General features: G+C 42.5%; 1 protein-coding gene across 1 annotated transcript in view; it reads left to right on the plus strand.

The window, feature by feature from the left end:
- Window positions 1–18,290, plus strand: part of CRYBG3 (crystallin beta-gamma domain containing 3) — a 151,064-nt gene that overhangs the window by 34,884 nt on the left and 97,890 nt on the right. Inside the window, exon 3 of the mRNA XM_045286223.1 lies at window positions 15,950–16,374. Coding sequence (XP_045142158.1) covers window positions 15,950–16,374 — 425 coding nt within the window. The remainder of the gene's footprint in view (window positions 1–15,949; window positions 16,375–18,290) is intronic.

Below are 18,290 nucleotides of genomic sequence, written 5' to 3' on the forward strand. Positions count from 1 at the left end.
AAGTAGAGGAAAGTTGTATGTTTCATCATTGCTACCCTGCAACCTGACTGGCTCGTCTCCTCCTCGTGAACCTTCAGTAAGGAGGTGTCCAGTTGCCTACAATTATATGATTTTTTGTTCGACACCTCATGATCACACAGGCTGGTTTGCTTCTTCCATGTGGGCTTTATTGCTTCTGAGCTAGGTGGCTGCTTGTTTACCTGCAAGCTGTTAAGACCCCAAACGCTATATCTTTTGATAGCCAGGCACCATCAGCTTCTTTCACCACATTTGCATACATTTGTCTTCAGCGATCCTGTCGGGAAGGTGAACATCATGGAATGCCAGTTCAACAGAACAAAGTCCTGGAACCATGTTTTTAACTAACCCTTTGGTTCAGCTTGGGCTTCTTCCTTCAGTACCATCAGTTCTTGATCATGTGCTAAGTCTTGAAATGGTTCAATGTCAACTGGTTCTTCTTGATACAGTGACTGTGTATTTCTTGCATCTTCTTTTGCTGCTTGCTTCCTACATCATTCAGTATTTCCCCCCTTATAATCCTTCAGTATTTCAATCAAGGCTTGAATTTTTTCCTCCAGTTCTTTCAGCTCACGAGCAGCTCAGGATGCTCTTCCCTTTTTGGCTTTTTAACTTTATATCTTTACACATTTCATTATAACATTTTACTTCGTCTTCATGAGCTTCCCGTAGGAATTTTCTATCAGTTCTTTTACTTCATCATTTCTTCCATTTGCTGTAGCTGTTCTCTGCATTCAATAGCAAGTTTAGAGACTCTTCTGACATCCACTTTGGTATTTTCCTTTTCTGACTTTTTGCTTTCTTCATGGAGGACATTTTGAACTTGTCAGATCTTTTGTCAGTAGAGTTTAGTGAGTTAAATCTGTTTTTGAGGTAGTCGCAAAATTCAGGTAGGATATACTCACGGTCATATTTTGGCTCTCCTGAACTTGTTTTAATTCCCTTCAACTTCATCCTGAATTAATGTGTGAGCATTTGATGAGCTGTTTCACAGTCAACCCTGGGGCCTTATTTTGACTGACCGTATTGAGCTTCTCCATCATCTATTCTTGAAAAAACAAAAACTCCTTGCCATTGAGTCAATTCCGACCCATAGAGACCCTGTAGAACAGGGTAGAGCCGGCCCATTAGGTTTTTTATGGGAGTAGAAAGCTTTTTCTTCTCCCTCAGAGCAGCGGGAGATTTGTACTGCTCACCTTTTGGCTAGCAGCCCAAAGTATTAACTATTAAGCCACCAGAGCTCCCCCTATCTTCCTAAAGATGCAGTCAATTTGATTTCTATGTATTCCATCTGGAAAGGTCCATGTGTACTGCTTATGCTGTTGTAAAAAGGTATTTGTAATGAAGAATCCATTGGTCTTGTAAAATCCTGTCATATGACTTGCAGCTTTGTTTTGTCACCAAGGCTAAATTTTCTAACTTTTATCCCTCTCTTAGTTTCCAACTTTCCCATTCCAGTCGCCAGTAAATATCAGTGCATCGTAAGTACATATTCGATAAATTTCTGATGGAGGAATTTGGTAGAAGTCTTCAATTTCATCATTAGTTTAATGGTTGGTGTGTACATTTGAATAACTGGACTTCCTATGCATACAAGTATTATCCTTTAATACACAGCTGTGTTTAGTCCAGGATGACTAGAGAAACAAATCTTGAGACACTCATCTATAAGAGAGAACTTTAGATCAAAGAATAATTATATATTAAGAAAACATCCCAATCCAGTCCATAAGCCAGATATTAATGTGTATGTCTGGTCCCAGTTTCCTCCTCAGACTCGTCCTCAGACTCAGGCAACACATGCAACGATGCAGGAAGATCACAGGCCAGTGGGTGCAAAGTCTTGTGGATTCAGTGGTGGTAGATGCATCTCCGTGCTGGTGTGAGTCTCCATGTGGCTCCTCCAACTCCAAGGTTCTGGCTGCATCAGCATAGCTCCATCTGGCTTGCCCACGGGATGGTGAAGCAGAGAGAGTGTGTGTCCTGCCTCCAGGGAAGGAAAACAGGAGTTCCCAAAATCCTCAGGAGAAGGCCATGCACACATAGAGGCATCTTTGGCTATGACCTGATTGACAGGCCAGATTCCACCCCTTCGCTCAAATTGACAGGAGATTGTGTAACTGCCACAATAGCTTTGTACTTTAAGACAGATTTTGATTTTTTTTTAATGTCTTAGAAAATCCTTTGGCCATAACAACTATTTCTTGTACTTTTTTTCCTTCTAAAACCATGTTATTGGGATCTCTTACAGATGTCGTACTATTCTGTGGTTTAGGCACATCAAGCAGTATTGTACAATTGCTACTACAGACAGTTTCAAAACATTTTCTTCTTTTTTGAACTCTTTGATAATTTTTTTTCGCCAATGAATGGACACCCTTCCTCTTGAGTTTGTCAGTTCAGGCAAACCATATGATTTTCTCATTCCAAATGGCTAATACCCAAGAGCTCACTATTATGTTGGACAGGAGCCTCAGGAGCCGTGGTGGCATAGTGGGTCATGCATTGAACTGCTAACCACAAGGTCGGCAGTTGGAACCGACCAGCCACTCTGTGGGAGAAAGAGGAGGCTTTCTGCCCCATGAAGAGGTACAGTCTCAGAAACTCACAGGGGCCAATTCTCCCCTGTCCTGTAGGGTTGCCATGATTTGGAATCAATGTGATGATAGCGAGTTTTTTTTAGTTAATGTATTTTTTTTTTTCGTTTAAATGTATAGAATATCAATCTTTATGCACTCCCTTTCATTTTTGATGACTTGCCGATTTCCTAGATTCATGCTTCATACATTCCGTATTCCAAGTAGCAGTGGATGTTTGCTGCTGTTTCTTCATTTCCGGCTGAAACATGTTCACCTTGGGTGACCCTGATGCTATTTAAAGTGCTGGTTGCGTAGCTTTGAGCATCACAGCAGCATACATGCCACCACAGTATACAATTGGACCAACCAGCCATTCTGTGGAGAAAGATGAGGCTTTCATAGAAATCTTTATCAAACAAACATCAAAATATCAAACTATTGTTTTTTACATAGCTTCCATATAGGTCTATGTACTTGTGATGGTGGTGTTTCTATTTCCTGACACTCTTCAATTTACACCATGTCAAAACATCAGGTTGGGCATTTTGAAGGCCTAGAATTGTCTTTCTTTTATTGGTCTTTGAGCTTGGGGAACTAAAGCAAGTGTGAAAGGGGAAGCAGTAGGGTGGGCTGTAGGATGGATCGGGTAAGGTCACACAGTGAAATTGTTATAGGGAAAATTCTTTTTATCCTCAAAGAATGAGTTAAATGCTTTATCTTAATGAAAGGAAAAAATCTCTTAGAGCAACTTTTCCTGGTTTTTCCCCACCAATTCAGTTTTTAAAAAACTTCTTCAAGGGCTCAAGTAGAAAGCAAATGTTTTGAGAATGATGATGGCAGCAAATGTGCTGGACACAATGGATGTAAGTATGGATTGTGATAACAGTTGTATGAACCCCCAAAAGATGATTTTAAAAAAACCCTTCTCAATAATAAGGCTTACGATCATTCTGTTTCCTTTGAGAAACCTACAAGATGACTGCTAAGGAATCCCCAACACAGCCATCATACCTCTGAGCTAACATCTCTGTCTTGAATTGAACTGGCCCAGCAGAACCCCTAGGAAATCATTGTTTTGATTGGACCTTTTCATTACCTTTTAAAACCCCTCTGATCTCCTCTGACTTCACAGGGGAAAGGAGAATCAAACACAATGTTAGCACAAGACCAATATCTTAAGGCAATGGTCAGAAATACTTCCACCCTCCAATCTTCCTGACTAATTCTGTCCCTCTTTCTCCCAAAGCACTTTTTACTTCTCTTTTGGGGTTGATAATCTGTTGCAATGGCTGCTCAGAATCATAGACTGAGATTATGGAGGTTACTGGGAAAGTTAGAAGATTACAATTCAGGATCAGAAATGCTCAGGATACAGTTCCTCAATCCAAACAGTCTGTCAGCTATGATGCCAGGCATGCTTCTCTGTCTGGTCCTCAGCCTCTCAGCCACATAGCTGTTTGGCCTATGCCCTATCCATTTAGTGTTCTAAAGCTCCTTAACTCTGCCAGTAGAATCCCAACATGACACTCTACCAGGGCGCCTCAGACCAAAGGTGCACAGCTATCGCCTTGGCAATCCTAGAAGACAAATCCCTTCCAGGTACCCTACTTCCCAAGAAATCTCCTGTCCAGAGGAGCCAACTTTCCCGCTCTGGGGTCTGGGAAGCCCACCACTTTGTCCTTTGCACTTAGTCTGTGCTTCGTTTGCCACTGCTTTCCTGCCATCTGTTTTATGCATCTAGCTCCCCAGACAAATGCTAGGTAGGCATCCCACTTTGCAAGCTCATTTCTTGCCTGGAGAAGAAAGTACCCCTCTCAGTCTGTGGGCAGGGAAAGTCACCACTCTTGTCTTGGCTCTGTTGCCTCTATAGCCACTGCTTCTCTGTTACGTTGCTACTTTTGCTGTGGTGTCACAACTCTCAGTCTTTTGGATCAAGGAGACTCAGCACACACAGCGATCTTAGGATCCAAAGGAGATACTCAACTCCTGGCTCTTACATTTCCAACCCCCAACCCCTGCTTTAGCTTCTGAAATGGCTTATTTTAAATCTAGCAGGAAGACTAGTCTGGCCAATGCCCACGATAGAGTTCCTCATACTATTTTCCTGATCTCACTCCACATGGGCACCATGGGCCATATTTACATCAAGCTGTCCCATCCCCTGGTGGGCCATAGCACCTCATGATTACATAAGCCCATGTAGTCCTGGCTAGTCAAAGACTCTGCCTAAAAAATTCAAGTCATTCACTTCTCCTCACACTCATATAAGACTAAGACAAATGTATTACAGAGAAAACCTGTCCATAGCCATCCATTGATTGGAGAGACATGTTTTTAAATATGTTTATTTGGAATAAATCCATTTATAAATAATTTTTTACTTATCCATGTACAATCCAATTTTCCTGCCCCTTCTTTTTTCTATATACATTTCTATTTTTGAGATGGAAAATAAACCAATTGGGAAATATGGGAAGTGGGTTGCATTTTCCATCTGACGTACAAATATGAAAATGAAACAATAAAAGGAAAAGAAGAGTCAGATGGGAATGGGATGCTTTGGGCACTGCCATCTTTTAAATTTTGCGTTCTTTAAAGATCCAGTATAATGGCAGTTTCCTGTAATAGAAAGAGTCCTGGGTAAGCCTTGGGGGATGGGCGGAGGTACAGTTCTTGTGGCTATACTAGCAATTTAACTCTGGTCCTGCAATGGAAACTCTCTGAACTTTAGTTTCTTACTATAAAATGATAGTAGTAATATTTTCTCTGTCTTCCTTGTAGTTTAGTATTGCCAAATGAGATAATATTTAAATGGACAGTGTGAATTCTAAATGTTCATGTGTTTATAAAACTCTTTCTGCTTGGATTGTTTGGTTAATACAAAACTTCTGAAAGAAATACATACCAAGTTCAGAAATTGTGTCATGATCAATGCAAGGGAAATTTCTTCATCTACAAGGCAGAAAATTATGTGGTAACGCAATTAAACTCACATATATGGGGATTTAGTGTTTTGTTTTTTTTATGTACACACCTAATGGAAAGGACCCTGTATTTCCAATGGAAATCCCACTTACGTGGGGGTGCTTTTACTTGTGAACATTTAATTATTGCTTGCTACTTATAAATTATGGGAAAAAATTGGGCCAACTATTTAAACCACCAAAATATACTTCAGTGTTAGGAATTTACTAAGAAAACAGTTCTTTACACAGTCTTTCATTACTCCCATGTATGTTGTCATGTATGTATTGCTCTGTTTTTCTCAAATGGCAACAATTTGTAATCAGATGACTCAAGGCCATCTCCCTGGTGACTCTAGCAAGAAGAGGTTTGGTCGATAGGAGGGCTGTTCACACAAGGTGGAAATTGCAGTGTTGCAAGAGGAGGAAGTGGAGACACTAGCACGTGCTTTACTAGGAGTTCTTCATGCAAAGGACAGGACGCGGGGTTTGATGTGGTTCTTCTCGGCCTTCCAGGCTCATCCACCACCAGTCCTTCACCTCACATGTTAGGCTCCAGGTCCTAACGTTCATTTCCTATCCTATTTCTCATCTTCAATTTTGCCTTAACTAATAAAAGAGCTGTGTAATTTAGAAACTTGGTCATTTGTAACTCAGTGATTCCCTCATTTTCCTGTCGAGTTGATCATTTTATCAACCTAATTCATTATGTCCTGTGTCCCAATATTGATTCTTCAGCCACAGCTCTGCTCTAGGGAACATAGTTCAGACATTGTGCATGTGTCTGTCCCTTGTCTGTGGAATGTGACACTTCTAGTCATCCTTCAGCATGGGACTCATATGCTACCTTCTCATTGTAGTGATTTCTCACCACCGTCAGTCATGTTAATCATGTGGTTCATTGTGTAGATGTCACTACTCTGCTGGCGAAGTGATAAAATCATTAGTGTCTTGCTAGGCTATAAGCTCCTTGAAGACAACAGATGAGGCTTACACACAGTGTACTTAGCACAATGTTGAGCACATACCAAGCAGAATAGATAGAAATGGGTGAGTTTGTATCTCAGGGGACTCTATTATACAGCATATTTAGTATGATGTAAAAAGGTTAATGAGTTACATGTGCCTACACCAATAGCCAACATTTATTGCCCGTCAACATTTTTTAGAGTAGCTGGAAATGCTTTGTTAGTGTTTCTTTCTACTCATTGTTGGAACAATGGTAGATAATTCTGTTACCTGGCTGATGAGACTGTCACTGAGTCAGTTCTGACTTACAGTGACCCTAAAGGATAAGGTGGAATTGTCTCCTGTGGATTTCTGAGACTGTAAGTATGTATGGGAGTAGAAAGCTTTGGGTGACATAGCCCCCACTGAACCACTGCCTGGGGCAGGCACAACTTCATTGTTGTCTCAGCTTAGGGCAAATATAGGTGCTTAGATAAAAATGAAATTGCTACCCTCCCTCAATACAAGAACACTGTCTTCTAACAAACTGTCATTCTGTGATGCCCACCCTCCTGGTACAATAACTGAAGACAAAATGGATGCATAAGCAAATGTGGTGAAGAAGATCGATGGTGCCCGGCTAGTAAAAAATCTAGCATCTGGGGTCTTAAAAGCTTGAAGTGAAACAAGCAGCCATCCAGCAGAGAAACAACAAGCCCACATGGAAGAAGCACACCAGCCTGTGTGATCCTGAGATGTCATTGGGACCGGGTAACAGGCATCAGAAGACCCTTAACAAACAAACAAGCAAACAAACAAAAACATATGGTTGAGAGCAAGGGGCGGTAAGAGCAGAGACCCAAAGCCGTCTGTAGACAATGGAACTTCAATGTGACCATCCGAGGAGTCACAGGGAAGGGATGAGTCAACCAGGGCGCAGGAAAGCATCAATGAAACACACAATATTCCTCTGGTTCCTTGAGGCTTCCTCACCCCCACTATCATGATCCCTGTGATGCCTCTTACTTCAGATTAGACCAGAGTATGCACTCAGGTATAGATAAGAGATAAGATCCAGGAGCAGGAGTAGGAATAACAATACCAGAAGGTTTGGGGGGTGGGGTGGCTGAGAGAAGGAGAGGAGGAAGGGGGAGCCGATTATAATGGTCGACATACAACCACACACACTCCTCCAGGGAAAAAAACAGAAACCATGGGGAAAGGGAGACAGCGGGTGGTGTGATCTATGAAAACAATAATAATTTATAACCTATCAAGGGGTCACGAGGGTTGGGGGGAGGAGGGGAAAAAAGAGGAGCTGATACCAAGGGCTCAATAGAAAGTAATTGTCTAGAAAAGAATGATGGCAACATATGCACAATTACGCTTGATACAATTTATGTATGGATTGTTATAAGAGTTGTAAATGTTCATTAAAAATTGTTGTAAGAGTTGTAAATGATCAGTAAAAATTGTTTTAAATAAAATGAAACTGCTAATACGTATATATTTTTTGTTGTTGCTTATATTTGCAATAGAATATTGAGCTTTTTTAACTTCTATCTTTATAAACTGCTTATTTTTGTTTTCTAAATTTATTAACTTCTTATCTTTTTGAGGACAGTTTAATTACTGATACACATTTCTCATTGAATTATGTAAGCAACGTTAATAAATAAGCAACTGAGATATTTAAGGAAATTGAAAAAGTCTTCGGTAAGTTTAAGACATAAGAATTGTGGAGGCAGGGAAAGAGGGACCAGATTTAAAGTCAGTGCCAGACGAATGCAACTTGCTGGCAAGGAGTGGGGAGCCAGTGGAGGGGCCTGAGGGCTCAGACCCCATACCAGCTACATGGACAACTGCTCCTCCCCCCAGAAGAATTTACTTGAGAGGACAGCACTGACTGAAGCGGCAGTTAGGGGAAAGGGGCATATCTGGTCAGACCAAATGGGAGTACTTAGGGGGAGGAAGAGAGAGTGGAGCACTTCCTGACCCACTAGGCCTGGAGGACGACATCCCCGCTCTGAACAGCAAGAGTGAACAATATGGCTGATCCCACCACGAGACATGCTGTCCCTTAATGGCCATGGGCTCTAAGGGGGGCAACACTGGGACCCAGCGTCTCGGTACTGGCCTAGACTGACCCTGAGACACCGAAGCAAACCACTAAAAGTATGCTGCAGAGCAACCGTGGGAGCAGAGCAGAGAGCCCCCATGGAGTACAAAGGAAAGACTCTGAGGCCAGAGCATGGTACCACATTGGCCCTGACTGAAGGACATGCCTAGAGATCAAAAATCAGACCTTGATCTATCTACAGGTTTTTCTTTCTGTTTAAAATGTTTTTCTTTTAATTAATTTATTCTTCTATGAGTAATTGGTAATTTTTTGTTGCCATCGCTTTGTTCTTACTGATCGCCTACCTTGCTATGACTTGGTTTTTGATGCATATTATTACCTCTACAGATCTATCTAGATAAGATAGACTGGACGAATAATCTGGAAGAGAAAACAATGGGACCAACAGTTCCAGGGGGACACAGGAGAGGGGGAGGCGGGGTAAGGAGGTAGTGCTGACCAACCCAGGGACAGGGGAGCAGCAAGTGATCCAAAATCAGTGGCAAGGAGGGTGTGAGAGTCCTGGTAGGGATTCAGCAAGGGCAATGGAACCGAGAGAAATTACTGAAACCCAAATGGAGGCTGAGCATGATAGTGGGACAAGAGGAAAGTAAAGGGAAATAGAGGAAAGAACTAGGTGACAAAAGGTATTTATAGAGGTTTTAAGACTGGAATGTACATATGTAAATATATATAATCAGTGGCAATATATGAACTACGTGCATATATTTATAGGTTTAGTATTAAGGCAGTGGATGGACATTGGGCCTCCACTCAAGCACTTGCTCAATGCAAGAACATGTTGTTCTATTAAATTGCCATTCCAGGATGCACACCTTCCCCACACGATTGCTGAAGAAAAATGTGAACATAAGCAAATGTGGTGAAGAAAGCTGATGGTGCCCGGCCACCGAAAGATAAAGCATCTGGGGTCTTCAAGGCTTGAAGACAAACAAGCGGCCATTTAGCTGAGAAGCATCAAAGCCCATATGGAAGAAGCACACCAGCCTGTCTGACCATGAGGTGTAGAAGGGACCAGTTATCAGGCATCAAAGAACTTAAAATCATATCAGTGGGTGCCCGCTTTACTGACACAATCACTGAAGACAAACGTGTGCATAAGCAAATGTAAAGAGAGCTAATGGTGCCCGGCTATCAAAAGATATAGCATCTGGGGTCTTAAAGGCTTGAAGATAAACAAGTGACCATTTGGCTGAGAAGCATCAAAGCCCACATGGAAGAAGCACACCAGCCTGTCTGACCACGAGGTGTAGAAGGGACCAGTTATCAGACATCAAAGAACAAAAAATCATATCATTGTAAAGGTGGGTGAGTGCAGAGTGGAGACATATAACGTTCCTCTAGTTCTTAAATGCTAATCCTGCCCCCCACCACTATCATGATCCTAATTCTATCTTACAAATCTGGCTAGACCAGAGGATGTACATTGGTACAGCTAGCAACTAGAAACACAGGGAATCCAGGACAGATGACTCCTTCAGGACCAGTGGTGAGAGGGGCGATGCCTGGAGGGTGAAGGGAATGTGGGGTAGAAAAGGGGAACCGATTACAAGAATCTACATATAGCCTCCTCCCTGGGGGATGGACAGCAGCGAATAGGGCGGAGGGAGACATCGGACAATGTAACGTATGACAAAACAATAATAATTTATGGATTTTGAAGGGTTCATGAGGGAGCGGGGGGAGCAGGAAGGGAGGGGGAAATGAGCAGCCGATATTAAGGGCTCAAGTAGAAGGCAAATGTTTTGAGAATGATGAGAGCAACAAATGTACAAATGTGCTTGACAATGGATGTATGTATGGATTGTGGTAAGAATTGTATGAGCCCCCAATAAAATGATTTAAAAAAACTCTAAATGTCAGTAGACTAAGGTTATTAAAAAAATTGTGGAGGAATTAAAAAGCTGAAAATTGAGATCAAGTGGTACTTTAAAAGGCTGATAGAAAATTCCTAAAATAAATACTTTTTATTAATTTAGCAAGCTATACCTTCCTTTAGAAATCCATCTGTTATGCTTTGAAACTAAAAGTCAAGTAAAAGAATGATGTTTGAGACAGTGAAATAATTACTACTTTTGATAAAAATTATTTAGATCTTTAATGATGCTGTGAAAAAATGAATGTCTTCGATCATTGACTTTTCCATTTTTTATAAAAAGGTCATTTCCCTAAGTTGAAACTCATTTGTGAATTGCTAAAGCAGCTAGGAAACATTCGTCGGTCAGTAATAGAATCCTCGTCCACGTGGGACACCCAGCTTCAAGTCCCCAAAGAGGCACCTCTTCACAGCCAGCACCATCTGTCAGTAGAGGCTCGTGTGCTGACTTGATGTTACACAGATTTCAGTGGAGCTTCCAGACCCACACGGACTAGGAAGAAGAGCTAGGCGATCTACTCAGCAGTTAGTGTAAAAGTCGTATGGGTGACAAAAGTCTTGTTCTTGAGCAGGGACAAGCCAGTGGCAGCTCGTAATTACAAAAGCATGTTAAGAATATTTCTGTGATATTTTAATAAATAGCTTATGTTGCTCATTTGTTCGTTGGTCTTTAAATAGCTACCCAGGATGAACTCAGGAGGAAAAAGAAATTGATGTCATTTTGCAGGTCATTTTGAAGTGGGGAGAAATGCAGCTGATAATTACAACAAAAATAAATGGTGTGGTTAAAGGAGAAGAAATGTGCAGAAATCTTTGCTGTACATGAACATTTTCAAAGTCCCAACTGGCATATATTGTCTGCTGCCCTACGCAGAAGTCATCATGCTGTGTTTGTGAACAGAGGGCGCAGCTGACTCAGCACAGGCTCCAGTAGTGAGGAGGTTGGCGCAAGTGCGGTTGGGTTGCAGTTGCAGGCAGTGAAGGAGGAGACTTAGAGCAACTCCGGGCAGCGGATGGTATTCCTAGTGCAGAAACAGGCAAGTTATATAGGAAAGTGTTAACACATGGGTCCCAAAACACTATGTTGCGATTAAAGCCAAAGGTGGGAAACAAGCTGTGATTATTGACCTGAAATTAATTTACTGGGTTAATGGGGTCTAAACGTCTTTTCGCATGCTAAATTCCTTTAGTCATAGTGGAATGCTCCTGTTAACCATTTTGAACTTGTACTAAAATGTGGAACGAAGTGAACAAATGACATTATAATTACAATGCTCTTGCCTTCTTGCACAACTTTATCGCAGGAACCTACAGTGCCCTAAGGTGGTTTTGCCTGATCTTTTTCTGACTCACACTTCAGCTTTCCTCTGTTAAGGACTCGTGAGCATGACATCTGACAGATACTGCCAGATACTCTTGGATGTACATTCCTTTGACAAGTATGTGAACGAGCCTGTTCAAAAGGCAGGGCAAGTTGGTACATTTGCCTCAAGCTTTACCGAGTCCAGGAAGCATGAGGTGGTATGCCAATATGCTGTTGAACATAGAAACTCAAGTTGGTCTCCACTGAGAGCACACACGTTTGCCTTACTGGTGTAAAAATGGCATGGGGGCAGCATCTGAGCGAACTTCACAAGAGGGGAGAAAGACGAGACTAGCATCAGCCTCCCACAACTGTTCAGATGGGGCAGAGGTCAGCTGTGTCCTCCCCCTGCTCATCATTTCTGACACCAACCATCCCTCTCATGGCATGCTCTGCTTCTCTGCTGGGTTCACCAATTCATTGCAATAGCCATGCTGAACTCACAGATCATATTTGCAATTCTATTACTCACTGGAGAAGTAACCACATCTGGTTCAGAATCTGAAAATTTTCAGGAGTCAGTTGTGTGATCAGCACAACCTCTTCTCCACTGTGCCTGCAAGTGGCCTTACTGGGGAAAAAGTTATAAATCTTTAGCAGTGTGGGTTAAGTGCCCAGAGGCACCCCACCCCACCAATAAGCCTTGGCCAAAAGTCACTCAGCTGTAGCCCAATGGGTTGGCAAACCTAGCTAAAGCTGCGGTAGTACTTGGAGATAACTCAAGAGGCCAGCACGTCTCCTTCCTGCTGGAAGGCAGGTCGTTTTCTCTCTTCGTAGACCAGGCAACCTTCTGCTCGGTCTCATGCTGCTCATTTGGATCTGCTGCCTCTACATCTTTGCTGTTTATCATCGTCTCTTGCTGTCTGTGAGTCACAGCTTCCTGTCTCCTGGATTGAAGAGGTTCTGCGCAGGAATCTTGGGTCCAAAAGACATGGCCCACTCTTGGCTCTTCTTTCTTGATGGTAGTGAAAGTTCCTCTCTCTGCCTCCTGGTATGGTTCGTTTTAAGCTTAGTAGGATGGCAAAACAGATCAATCCCCATGTGAGAGTTCCATATCCCAGTATTGATTTGCATGGTCCCATCTCCACAAGGGTGCCATGCCCTTATTCACAGTACTGGCAGACTCTCCAGCCACTTTGATGACCACAGGCACCTCACATTTGCAAAGTAGTGAGTTATGCATTAAGCTGCTAATTGCAAGGTCAGTGGTTTGTTTGAACCTCCCAGGTGAGAAAGGTGAGCTGGCTGCTCACATAAAGATTAAATGTGTTGGAAACTCAGAGGGACAAGTCTAATCTTTCTTAGAGTTGCTATGGGTTGGAATCTACTCGATAGCAGTGGGTTCCGATTTGTCTTTCCTTTTCCCCCCCACCTGGTAATTTGTTGGAAGTTGCCAAGACTGGATCTAAAAGGGCCATATGAAGTGATCCGCTGCAGCATAATTGCTCATGTGTGAGGAGGCAAATGTACCTCGGGAAGCATTTAACATCTGCAAGGCTACCTAGTGCCACTCTGAGTTTACGTTAACACGGGCATTAGGTCGTCGTGTGTTTCCAGAGGCCTCTCAATGGGCTTTCCCCCTAGATTGGCAGCACCTTGTGACTGTCTTCCCTCATTCTCTTCAGGATGACCGTGCCTAGTGAGGTGGCTTCATAATGAAATGCTGAGGTGTATGTAGGTGCTTTTGCATAAAGCTACCGTGTTTGAAAATGCTGTTAGCTTTCTAATAATAAGAGATGAATTTAAATATACACAAACACCAAGGCTTGACATAATCTGTCCCTTGACTTACCTCTCCAAACTAACCTCATTATTTTTCTTATTGTACCTTAACCTGATAGTCATATTATACGTGCACGCACGCACACACACACACACACACACACCGCACAAATGTGTGCCTGGGAAACTCAAGGTCACTTTTTAGGTCTCAGTTTCGAGTGTGCTTTCTTTCGCAGGCGTCCCCTGATTTATCTCTTCTGCCATCGTTTCTACCCAGTCTGGGCCAGCCACTCTTGCCCTGGGTTCTCACATGTGCTGCACTGCTCCCTTGGCAACATTTACTGTATTGCTTTGTTAAAGTTTTGCTGATGGTGCTATTCAGTAGATTGTACATGACTCAAGGGAATAGAAGCCATCAGTCTTATTCATAAATGTATCACTGGTGCACAGCATAGAGCTTGTCATAAAATAGGCTATCCGTCAATATTTACAGAGTTGAAGTGAATTTAAATCATCTTGCCCGCTTGTTTTCGAAGGCTCATTAAATTCATCTTTATTTCATGTGGGCTGGAAGTTGGATATTTTCTAGTAAAATGATAAAGATGAACTTTCAAATAAAGCTTTCTTCATCAGAGGAAACTCTATCCATTAGTAGCATCCTGTAATTGAGGCAAGCCAGCTAATGACTGTAAAAGAATCAAAAGCACTTACTGTAACCTACATCGAGTATATAAGCATTTAAGAAGCCCTTAGTAGACTGTAATCTCTTTAAGAGGCAGGCACCGAGGAGATTCAACTTAGGATTCTCCATTGTGTGGCATCTTAATGTAATGTAATTGGTATATAGACTAAACTCATCCCATGGATCTTGTTAAATGTGAATTGCCGGAGCACGCTAGGACAAACATTATACATAAGGTAGTTCAGATTTGCTTTAATGTTATTTCCTACTTCTGAGAAAAAAAAGCGAGGTGTCCTTTCCTCCAATAGGACAATTTAAATACTAACTATATGTCGAAGTCCAGAGAAATGAACAAATCAGCTTTGGAGAAATAGATCCACAATGCTCCTTAGAACTGAGGCTGGTGAGAACTTCCTCTTGCTTCCTTTGACTGTGTCGTCAGGAAAGATGTAGTTCTTAAAGGGCACCACAGGTGCAGAGGGACTGAGATGACGTGATGCAACGACCTCAGCAATGGTCTCACCCATATCAAGCATCGCAGAGATGGCATAGGATTGAGCAAGCAGGGCTTCCTTCGGTTGCCCTTAAAGCTTGCTGTGAGTCTAGGCCAGTTTGGTGGCAACTAACAATGTGTTAAGTACATGAAGTGATACAACATTTTGATATCTAGAAGATTCCAAAAGTTTCTAACCTGTCGAGTATGCATTCTTAGAGGGCGTGGTGATTCATTTCTACAAGGGGAGTGAAAATTCTTAGCACTTAGGAGGGTTGTGACATTCCAACAGGGCCACAGTCCATCCACTGAGCTGCGTTATATCTGTGACCGGATACCGAAGGCTGGTGACCTCATGCAGAGCTGAATGAAATGTTGCCTGGTCTTGTGCCATACAGCTTTTATTCACTGATTTCAAAAGTAGTCCAGCAGGCATTTCTTCCATAGTACCTCTTTGCCTAGAAGCCCTACTCAGTCCTGTCAGTCTCAGCAGTATACAAGCTTCCCCTGATGGATGTTGTGCATGTGACACATTGGCCAGGAATGGAATCTGGGCCTCTTCTCTGGAAAGATTCTACCACTGAATCACCATTGCCACCAGCACCACCTTCAAAAGCCAAACCAGACTCGCTGCCCTGGAGGGGATGGTGGCTGTGCGACCATATGGAATAGGGCAGAACTGCCCCTGTGAGTTCCCAAGACTGCTGCTCTTTACAGGCGTAGAAAGCCTGTATTGCTTCCATAGAGCGAGTAGTGGTTTCAAACTTCTGACCTTGCAGTTAGCAGCCCAACACGTAGCCACTGTGCCACCAAGGTGCCAGTCTGGGTACCGGGGGCTGAGAACCACGGTTTTAGCTAGGGATCTGCAGCTCCCCGGTTCTTTGACATCTTTGGTGTAGCTTCAAAACGAGCTATTTTATAGATTTTTCCTTATACCCATTTCTTTTTTGAGTTAATAAAATTTGGGTTGCAGTTTTTCCCCCTTGTGATTATATACCAAAGCTTATTCTAATGATTTTTAAACAAAACTTAGAAAATCATATAAATGCCACATGTTATCTTGACTCGGAATCTAGCATGCAATGGGCTTCCCGTAGTTCTGATAACTGTTTTTCTTTCCGGTTTAGAATGGCGATGCTCATTATGCTCTAATTTGTTTTCAAAGATTCAGAGTGAAGACGAAAAGAGCCATGCTGAGAAGCCAATCACTCCTCCAAGGCAGGAAGATTCCACAAAGCCAAGTCATCTTCCCAGCGCTGCTTCTGATACCAAAAGAGGAGAAGGCGACAGACAGCCCAAAGAAAGCTTTTTCCAGTTTCTTGGTAACTTATTCAATATCTCAGGAAAACCATCTCTTGGTGAAACCAGACAGCCTTCTTTAAAAGATGACCATGACAAAACTGAGAAAGACTTGCCAACTTGCAGGGACCGGCCTGAGGAAGAGCTCCAAAGGGAGGAGATTTGCAGTGGCTCCGTTGAAGTTCAGATGCTTCCAACTGAAGAACAGGATTCCAATTCCACTGAGCTCTCAGATAGCTTTTCCCTGGATACAACACAAGACAGTGAACAGGAAACCAACGATTTGGTAAAGTAAGTGTAAAATGTAATCGAGCTCTGAGACTTAGATTTTATTGAGCTAACTTCTAATCCGTTTAATTGAGGGAGTTGGAAAGAGCATTCTATGATATTCCTACAAAACCCAGCTGCTGATTCCAACTCTTGGAGACGACCTGCAGTCAGGAGAGCATTGTGCTCCCTACGGTTTGCAGTGACTGATTTCACAGAAGTAGGCTGCTAAGCCTTTCTTACAAGGCATTTCTGGAGGGCCTTGAACTTACAGGGTGTCGGTTAACAGCTGAGCACATTTACCATTTGTACTACACAAGGACTCTGTAATGTCCCTACTGCTACCTTCAAAAAAAGTCACTTTACCATATAGGCATTGTAGCACCTTTTGATTGTTTGATGGAACAATACTTAACGGTTAAATTTGTGGTAGTACATGACTTACAACTTCTTTGGATGGATATAGTCTGAATTTCTCCTGTATTAGGACAGTTGTTGTGTTCATTATATGCATTTTGGGTACAAGAATAGTCCTAAAAGGGTCGCGGGGAGGAAATGAGCCAGTCAGGGTGCAGTGAAGCAACGATGCAACATACAAATTTCCTCTAGTTCTTAAATGTTTCCTCCCCTCCACTATCATGATCCCAATTCTACCTTACAAATCCGACTAGACCAGAGGCTGTACACTGGTACCGATGGGAACTGGAAACGCAGGGATCCAGATGATCCCTTTAGGACCAGTGGTGAGAGACGCTATATTGGGAGGGTGGGGTGGAAAGGGGGAACCGATTATAAGGATTTACAAGTGACCTCCTCCATGGGGGACGGACAACCAAAAAGTGGGTGAAGGGAGACTTCAGACAGTAAGATATGACAAAATAATAATAATTTATAAATTATCAAGGGTTCGTGGGAGGGGGAGGTGTGCAGGGAGGGAGGGGGGAAATGATCTGATGCCAAGAGCTCAAGTAGAAAGCAAAATGTTTTGAATGATGAGAGCAACAAATGTACAAATGTGCTTCACACAATGTATGTATGCATTGTGATAAGAGTTGTACAAGCCCCCAGTAAAATAATTGAAGAAGAATAGTCCTGAGTTTCATATTCTCATTATTTGTGGAACCAAATTGGAGTGGTTAATAAACTAAATTGATTATATCAATGAGACTAGATTTATGAACCTCACCACAGCTCTAAGAAATGAAACTTTTAAAAAAATTAAATACTTTTATTGGGGGCTCGTACATCTCATCACAATCCATACAATTGTCCATTGTGTCAAGCACATTTGCACGTATGTTGCCATCATCATTTTCAAAGCATTTTCTTTCTACTTGAGCCCTTTATATCAGCTCCTCATCCTCCCCCTTGTGAGCCCTTGATAAGTTATAGTTTATTATTTTCCTATCTTAAGTCATTCTCCATTGTCCTTCACCCACTTTTCTGTTTTTTGTCCCCTTTTCTCCCCACCTTCCCCTTATCCTCCTGGTATCTCTATTCTCATTGTTGGCCCTGAGGGGTTTATCTGTCCTGGATTCCCTGTGTTGCGGGCTCTTCTCTGAAGCAGTGCGCATGTTCTGGTCTAACCTTACTTGTAAGGTAAAATTGGGGTCATGATAGTCGGGGAAAGGAAGCATTAAGGAACTGGAGGAAAGATGTGTGTTTCAGTGGTCCTATACTGTACCCTGACTGGCTCATCTCTTCCTTGTGACCCTTATGTGAGGGGATGTCCAATTGTCTACAGATGGGCTTTAGGTCTCTACTCCACACCCAATCCTTGCACGCGCACACACACACACACACCCTCCGCCCCCAATTCTCCTTGGGTATGGTTTTGTTCTGGGTCGTAGATGCCTGATACCTGATCTCATCGACACCTCATGATCACACAGGCTGGTGTGCTTCTTCCATGTGGGCTTTGTTGCTTCTAAGCTAGATGG

The sequence above is a fragment of the Echinops telfairi genome, unplaced genomic scaffold (genome assembly GCF_000313985.2).
Source record: "Echinops telfairi isolate 266 unplaced genomic scaffold, ASM31398v2 ScPeMD7_6;HRSCAF=24_1, whole genome shotgun sequence".
Classification (NCBI taxonomy): Eukaryota; Metazoa; Chordata; class Mammalia; order Afrosoricida; family Tenrecidae; genus Echinops; species Echinops telfairi.